The sequence below is a fragment of the Poecilia reticulata genome, linkage group LG9 (assembly GCF_000633615.1).
Source record: "Poecilia reticulata strain Guanapo linkage group LG9, Guppy_female_1.0+MT, whole genome shotgun sequence".
Lineage (NCBI taxonomy): Eukaryota > Metazoa > Chordata > Actinopteri > Cyprinodontiformes > Poeciliidae > Poecilia > Poecilia reticulata.
In genome coordinates, this window is record NC_024339.1 from 33,992,767 (window position 1) to 34,000,437 (window position 7,671).

At 49.1% G+C, this 7,671-nt stretch overlaps 1 protein-coding gene across 1 annotated transcript in view; it reads right to left on the minus strand.

The window, feature by feature from the left end:
- hira (histone cell cycle regulator a) overlaps nucleotides 1-7,671 on the minus strand; it is a 14,954-nt gene that overhangs the window by 1,976 nt on the left and 5,307 nt on the right. Inside the window, exons 8-23 of the mRNA XM_008419510.2 lie at nucleotides 6,713-6,880; nucleotides 6,414-6,527; nucleotides 6,267-6,337; nucleotides 5,478-5,583; nucleotides 5,003-5,230; nucleotides 4,846-4,931; nucleotides 3,958-4,158; nucleotides 3,729-3,872; nucleotides 3,437-3,653; nucleotides 3,034-3,144; nucleotides 2,285-2,433; nucleotides 2,052-2,213; nucleotides 1,854-1,912; nucleotides 811-916; nucleotides 623-745; nucleotides 384-547 (exon numbers count right to left, since the gene is read on the minus strand). Of these exons, the coding sequence (XP_008417732.1) occupies nucleotides 384-547; nucleotides 623-745; nucleotides 811-916; nucleotides 1,854-1,912; nucleotides 2,052-2,213; nucleotides 2,285-2,433; nucleotides 3,034-3,144; nucleotides 3,437-3,653; nucleotides 3,729-3,872; nucleotides 3,958-4,158; nucleotides 4,846-4,931; nucleotides 5,003-5,230; nucleotides 5,478-5,583; nucleotides 6,267-6,337; nucleotides 6,414-6,527; nucleotides 6,713-6,880 (2,209 nt within the window). The remainder of the gene's footprint in view (nucleotides 1-383; nucleotides 548-622; nucleotides 746-810; nucleotides 917-1,853; nucleotides 1,913-2,051; nucleotides 2,214-2,284; nucleotides 2,434-3,033; nucleotides 3,145-3,436; nucleotides 3,654-3,728; nucleotides 3,873-3,957; nucleotides 4,159-4,845; nucleotides 4,932-5,002; nucleotides 5,231-5,477; nucleotides 5,584-6,266; nucleotides 6,338-6,413; nucleotides 6,528-6,712; nucleotides 6,881-7,671) is intronic.

Sequence of the window (7,671 nt, forward strand, 5' to 3'; positions counted from 1 at the left end):
AGGTCAGCTAACATGTACAGGTCAAAGGTCAGCTAACATGTACAGGTCAAAGGTCAGCTAACGTCTTTTACCAGCCTGCTACCAGCATATATATTCAGCATCTTCTTCCTGTTTTGATCAAATATATTTACTACATTCTTAACTTCATGTCCTCTTTAAATACTGAAAATCTCATCATTTCCTGATCTAAACAATAAAAAGCAACAAAGGTGAGAAAAACGGATCGAAGCTCAAACAAGCTGACGGAGGCTGAAGGTTCTGGTTGGTCAGAGGTAAAGCTAATGAACACGGCGACCCGTTGGACGGTCGAACAGAGAAAGTGTTGGTTCCGTTTGCTCAGCCTCGGGTCAGAGCGAACAGAACCCGGCGGTGGCGCTCGGTACCTTCGTTGACCAGGAAGCGGGCGTAGATGAGCAGCCAGTAGCGGTACTCCTGCGCCGACTGCAGCGTCAGCGCCGACGCCAGCTGGTTCTCCAGGAAGGCCAGCGTCATGCTCTGCTGCAGGTGATGCGGCGTGGAGGACAGGCGGGACGCCAGCCGCCCGGCGCTGCGGGGGGGACAGGAAGCGTTAGCCTGGATGGACGCCGCGGCCGGGAGGCGGAGCTTAGACAGGAAGACCTACTTCAGGTTGCGTCCCTGAACGACGGCCAGCGGCCCCGACGACGCGGCGGCGTCCTGCGACGGGAGGCAGCTCCTGAAGTCGGCGCACTGGACCAGAGAGTCTCCTTTGTCCGCGATCAGCGTCCTGCAGGAGACGCAGCGTCATTAACCGGGGATTTACCGGGTCAGCCGGTCCGGTCCGGGTCTCACCATGTCTCCAGAGACAGGCTGAAGCAGAAGGACTTCCCGTTGGACAGTCCGATGATCGGGACGCCCTGCTGGGTCAGCAGGGACAGGGACACCGTCGTCTCAGCGCCTGTGGACACGAAGAGGAAGACATTCAGTCAGAAATCACTAAGAGAGACGTCCTGATGGACACGTGGACGTCCTGATGGACACGTGGACGTCCATCAGAGGACATCTCATCAGGACAATCAGAACTAAACATCGACTTTATTCAGACACTGAACTTTTGGTTAATGGAGATTAAAAATTTCCACCAATGAACTCGTTGGGTTTCCATAATTCAGAGTGATGTCACCATCACGCCCAGAGTGATGTCACCATCACGCCCAGAGTGATGTCACCANCGCCCAGAGTGATGTCACCATCACGCCCAGAGTGATGTCACCACGCCCAGAGTGATGTCACCATCACGCCCAGAGTGATGTCACTACGCCCAGAGTGATGTCATCACGCCCAGAGTGACGTCACCATCACGCCCAGAGTGATGTCACCACACCCAGAGTGATGTCACCACGGCCAGAGTGATGGCGGCCATCTTGTTTGACAGCACGTTTTCAGTTTGGACTCTGTGAAGCCCCGTTGCTGCCAGAATGAGGTTCAGTTATTTCTAATTACCAAAGTTGTAATATTAATAGAATAAAGTTGTAAATTTGTTGGAGCTCCGACATGAAAAATAACAAAAGTAAACAGGAGCGTTGAGCATCTTCTGCTGTCAGATCAGCTCCAAGGATAATTATAATTCTGCTCCACTCAGTTCCTGCTAGATGACAGTTTTTCCTAATTTAAAACTTTTTCCTTGTAACTTTCAGACGTTTTTTCTGGCAAAATTGTGTTTTTATTTGCTAATATTATAACTTTATTTTTGTCATTGGACAAAACAAATTCTCATAGTCTAGCACCGATACTGCCGTACAAATCAGAGACGGATGATCGACATAAAAGACACTTTTTAAAAAATATATATTTTATAATTTCTGTTAGAAGAGAGAAGAAAAACATTTACTCACCAGAGAAAATGGTCTGCAGAGATTCGTTCTTCACCAGAGCCTTCTGCCGCTGCGCGTCCCTGCACACACACACACACACACACACACACACACACACACACACACACACACACTTTCAGTTTCCATCCACTTCCTGCTCTTCGTGAGGAAAGCAGCTAATCAAACGTCAGTAGAAGTGTCTCAGTGTGCGGCGCTGACCAGACAGACAGCGTGGCCCCGGCGGTCAGCACCATGACGAAGTGGGCGGAGCAATGCAGGGCGGAGACGGGCGTGGCCAGCTGGATGGCGGGGAGGAGGCGTCGCCCGGAGCAGGAAAACACCGACAGCATCCTGTCGTCACAGGCGACGGCGAGGACGTCGCTGGAGGAGAGAAGGAAACGTTCAGCGCGTCGACTTGGTTCTCTCAGCCGAGGGCCAACAGCGCCCCCTACCTGCTCCCCGCGGCGGCCAGCACCGAGCTGGGCAGCAGCGTGTTCCAGTCCCGCCCGTCCCTGGAGCAACGCAGCTGGCTGAGCTTCGACCCGGCAACCACCGACACGTCGTTCTCCACCTCCAGGAACACAGACGGATCCATGCTTACCTGAACGAACACACACACACACACACACACACACACACACACACACACACACACACACACACACACACACACACATTTAAACTGCCTGCTGGAGAACGGCTTTAAACAAAGATGGACGTTACATTAAAACCCTGCAGGTTTCAGTCGTGTTTTTATGGTTTTCTTCTGCTGAGGTCCGACATTTATTTTTATGTTCTTCAACTTTGAAAATCATAAAAATAAATATATCTTTATTTAAACAAATACCTTTAGACCAAAACAAAGAAAGGAGATGAAATTTGCAGCTTTGAATCCATCAGAAAAATAGGGACAAATTAGATTATCCAAAAACCTTCATCACTTCTTAAACCTAAAATAGGTAAAAAAAAACAAAAAACAACTTTGATGCTTTTAAAGACCAAAAATTGTTGCAGTTTTTAATAACCTGAATTTAAAAATAGTTTAATTATTAACCCGTTTATCACCAATCGGAGCCAAATAAAGTAAAACCTCCCATTATTACCTAAATATCTCGTTAATCGTGGATGTTTTCATTCTAAGCAGGAATTTTTTCTCTGGGATCTAAAAACGCTGAACTTTGATGGTGGATTTCAAACGAACCTGCAGGCTGAAGGTTTTCTGCAGACTCGGCGTCGGCAGCCGCAGAACGGCAGCCGCAGGGGGAGGAGCTGCAGCTCTGCCCGGCTCGCGCTCCGGAGGAAGAGGAGTTATCTGGGGGTCAAAGGTCAAACACAGAGGGCAGGTTACGACGACAGGTTTAAACCTGCAGAATGCAACTTGTTGAAGCTGCCACCATGTTCTGACAGTTTAATAAGACAGAGAATAAAAATAACAAAATAACAGCACTAAAGAGAAACAACCAATCAGAGCCAGGAGGCGGGGCTTAGTGCTGTCAGTCCCTCCGTCTCTCTATGCTATGCTACCGTTAGCATAGATTTTGTCGTTTCTGGCGAGTTTTAATAAATATGTAAAACCATGTGTTTCATAGAAGCTGCATCCTTACCTGGGTGAAGGGCTGAGGGACGGAGGCGGCCATCTTGTCCTTCCTGGGCCGTCCCTTCTTCCTCTTCTCCACCACCTCTCCTCCGTCCAGCAGCAGCTCGGGTTTCCTCTTGGCGAACGCCAGGTTCTTGTTGATGGCGGCCATCTTGTCTTCGCTGTCGCTGCTGGTATCCTCTTTGGCTTTGGCGTCCTTCAGGATGGAGACGGCGTCCTTCGGCCTGTTGGACGGACAGAGCGGGTGAGACGGGTTCCCGACGCGGTTTCAGGATCCGTTCGTTCCCAGGGTCGCTCACCTCTCCAGAGGGGCGAGTCCGGCCGTGGACGAGATGGCCGACGGGATCCCCGGCGTGGCCTTTGACCTCTCTGTGAAGCGGGAGTCCAGCGCTTTCATCGGCTCGATCTTGGAGGCCGAGGTGAGCAGCAGGCCGGACTTCAGCCTGAAACCAGAGAAGAAGAAGGGTGAGCGGCCGACCTGCTGGGGGCCGGACCCGGACCAGAACCCCAGCGGCCGGCCGGACGGACCCGTCCTTGTCGTCCTCCAGGGCTTTAGCGACACCGGCGGCAGGCGGCGAAGTGAGCAGGCCGTCCTGGTTGGGCCGGGCGCCCAGAGACGACGGCTGACCCGGGCTGGAGTCGGAGTTGAGCTGCGGCGCGATCTGATTGGACAAGGAGGAGCCGGAGGGCAGGATGGGGGCGCTGTTGAAGAGCGCCGGGGAGAAATCCCTAAAGAGAAACGGGACGGACTCAGTCTGACAAACCAGACAGGTTTTTATGTGATTCTGCCTTTAATCCTCCGTTCAGCAGCACCAAATAACATCAGTGCTTTATTTAAGGTCTACATTTGTGTGCATGAAGACTTTTCTTAAACCAGCTGCTTGTTCTGAAGTTTAAACAATCAACTACAACCAGGAAACTCTTTTTTAACTCGGGTACAACAGGAACAATGTCAAACTACATGGACTTGATGTTTACGCTCAGAAATCTGTTATGAAGCTTCAAATATTCTCAAAAACCCAAAACTTTCTTTTAATTTTTCAGCTGTTTTCAGTAAAATAATCAGAGAAATGAAGCAGCTGGTCAGTGGAGGCACCATATGAGGAGGCCGTGACGGCGGTCTGACCGACACGCGACCCGCCAGGTCATGTCTGCAGTCATCAAGTCTCCCTGCTGTTGCCGACTCAGCAACTTTCTTGCTACATTTAGCAAAGATTCAAACAAACAAACAAAAAAATTTGGTTTTAGCCAAAATCAGGCTTTTAAAGATCGGCCACAGAGCTGCAGTCGGTGCAGCTCTGGAGCCAAAGCAACAGTCGGGTCCGTTTCTGACCAACGTGACGTGAAGCTCAGAGTCGACTCTACGTGACGCTGGCCCTTTAAGGCAGCTGACCTCCCATCTGCTGGTCTCCTCACCCCGTGTCCAGCTGAGCGATGCACAGCGGCGTGATCCGTCTCCTCCCGTCCGCCGTTCTCGTCTCCACCTGCTTCTTCAGGAGGTTCTGCAACACGGAGACCCATCAGAACCAGAACCTTCCAGCTGGTCCGGTCCGTTTGTCCCGACTGGGCTCACCTTCCGGATGTCCTCCAGAGACTCGCCGTTCATCACGCTGTTGACCTTGGGGGCGGCGGCTTCGGGCCCGGCGGCGGCGGCCGCCGCGCCGGCGTTGTTCTGGGCCGTGTTCTGGCGCTCCTGCTGGTACTTGAGTATCTCTGGGTTCTCGATGATGGTGGTGGACAGCTGGACCTCGGTGCTGGTGATGGCCAGGCTCTTCCCGTAGATGTTCTGGTGGATGGTGTTCTGACAGACAGACGGACGGGTTCAGGGAAACTAAAAGACTGAAACTCACGTCGGACGTTTTGATCTGCTCAGATGTTGAACGGATCCAAATCAGCTGTTTGGATGTTTTATTTTAAAAATAATTTGTGTTTATGTGGCAGAAACTCAGCAGTTTTACTGGTTGGAGCTGCTGGTGCTTTTCACACCGGATCAGAAATGATCAATTTGAAGATTAAGAGCAGACGGCTGCCGCTGGGACGGGTCTTACCTTCTCCTCCTCACTCAGAGGGTCTCCCAGCTCGTCCAGGGAGAAGTCCAGGTAGGCCACGGTGCCGTCCATGGAGCACACCAGCATCCCCAGACCGGTCAGCGTCCTAACAAACACCTCAGAGTTAGCTTCAGACCGGGTCCGTAAACCTCCAACACTGCAAAACTCAAGCATTTAAAACTGTGGAGAGAAAAAAACTAAACAAATAAGATTCACTATTACATGGCGTCATTTATTACTGTTATTGATAAAGTCACGCGTTTCACATTCTACACTAAAATAATATAATATTGTTTTAAGTGAAATAATCAGTCAACAGAAAACAAGACGCTGCATCTTCTTAAAGTTACGTTAAAGTTAGTTTTGTCTTGTTTCAAGACATTTGCACTGGAAACTAAACTAAAATGTTTGGTAAGATTTTGTGTTTTTGCAGTGCAGGAATAATAAATATTAATCACATAAAAACAATCCAAACAAATCATGTTACAAAAAAATGTTCTTGTTGCATTTTCTGACATTTAGCAAACAGAAATCATTTTGATCATGATTAATGTAAAAAAAACTTTAGTCTGATTTAATTTCAGACGGCAAGAAAAAATAAAACTCTTTTTGTATGAAAACTTCTGGTTTCAACTGGAGATCATATGTTTCAAATTTAGGTTTTTAATCAATCGTTAGGTTGCGCTTTACTACAAAACTGTGCATCTGAACAGTAAGCACTTTCCAAACCTTGAATTAACCTTCAATGAAATTCAAGGACTTTCAAGGATGAGTTTGTCAAATTCTCACCAGGAAATGTCCATGATGGATTTATCGAACAGGTCATGGATGACCACCAGAGGGCGCTTCAGTGAGGTGAGCTGAGGAGAGAAGGGATGCGTTAGGAAACGGGCTGGTTCTGGTTCTGGTTGGTGTCAGCGGCTGAGCGGGACCGACCCAGACGGACAGCGAGCGGTCTTTGCTGCCCACGGCGCAGCAGCAGTACGGACAGCTGGGCTTCGGAGAGCTGCCGTTCTTCTGCTTCTTCTTGAAGATCTTTGGGTTGAATTTCTGCAAAACCAACAGAACCGCGTCGGTGGGTGGCACTGACAAGGCCCGGGTAAAACCCRGGCCGGACRGTAAAACCCGGGCCGGACGGTAAAAACCCGGGCCGGACGGTAAAAACCSGGSCSGGACGGTAAAAACCCGGSCCGGACGGTAAAACCCGGGCCGGACGCGTCGCGGAGCCTCCTTACCACCACGGTGACGGCTTTACGGTGGCCCACAAAGTCCATGTTGGTCTTCCAGCCGTCGCGCTCCACGATCTGGGCGGTGGGGCCCGAGTTGTTCATGGCGTGGGCCGACACCAGGTACTGGCCGTCCGGAGACCAGGACAGGCGCAGGACGTGGGTCGTCCCGCCGCACTGCAACAAGAGTTCACAAAAACCTCAGTCAAAAGAAAAGAAAACGCTGAAAGACGGAGCTGGATGATAAATCAATAAAAATATGTATCGCAACAGACATTTGATAAAACATTCAATAATTAGAATATTGACTGAACTGCAGTGTTGGTGGAATCAACTAACTAACTCACTCATTCATTGGTTGCCTAGCAACTCAGGCCTTTCTGCACAGCATAGGGCTGATGTGTAAATTATTGATTAATAATTGGATGGCAGAAAGCATTTAATAGATATTTTTACATAATTTGAATTTGGTCAAGTTAAAAATGCCACTTGATGTTTGACTTGAGCAGATTTACAGACTGAAGGATTTTTATTTTTATCTTAAATACTAAATGTTTATTTTTCTGAACAGTTTTGGTTGAAGTGCAGCTCTGACTGTGTTTTTCTTTTAGCCAATGGTTTATTTGTCTGTTTATCCAGGCGACTAATTGATCATTTCAATACTCGATTAATCATTTCAGCCTCAAAATAAATCATGTTTTGTGAACAAACTGTGGCTCATATGGTCCCCATGTCGTTATAAACTGCAGAGTTCAAACTTCAGCCTCAGTTAAAGGTCCAGACAAATCCTAAAAAAGTTTGACTTGAAGTCCTGAAGACACGGTAGTTTGATCTGGGTGGTTAGCTTCAGCTCAGCACTGTTGATGTTGGATAGTTTAGTGAGCTGCAACTACAGCAGCAGCAGCAGCAACTACAGCAGCAGCAGCAACTACAGCAGCAGCAGCAGCAACTACAGCAGCAGCAGCAGC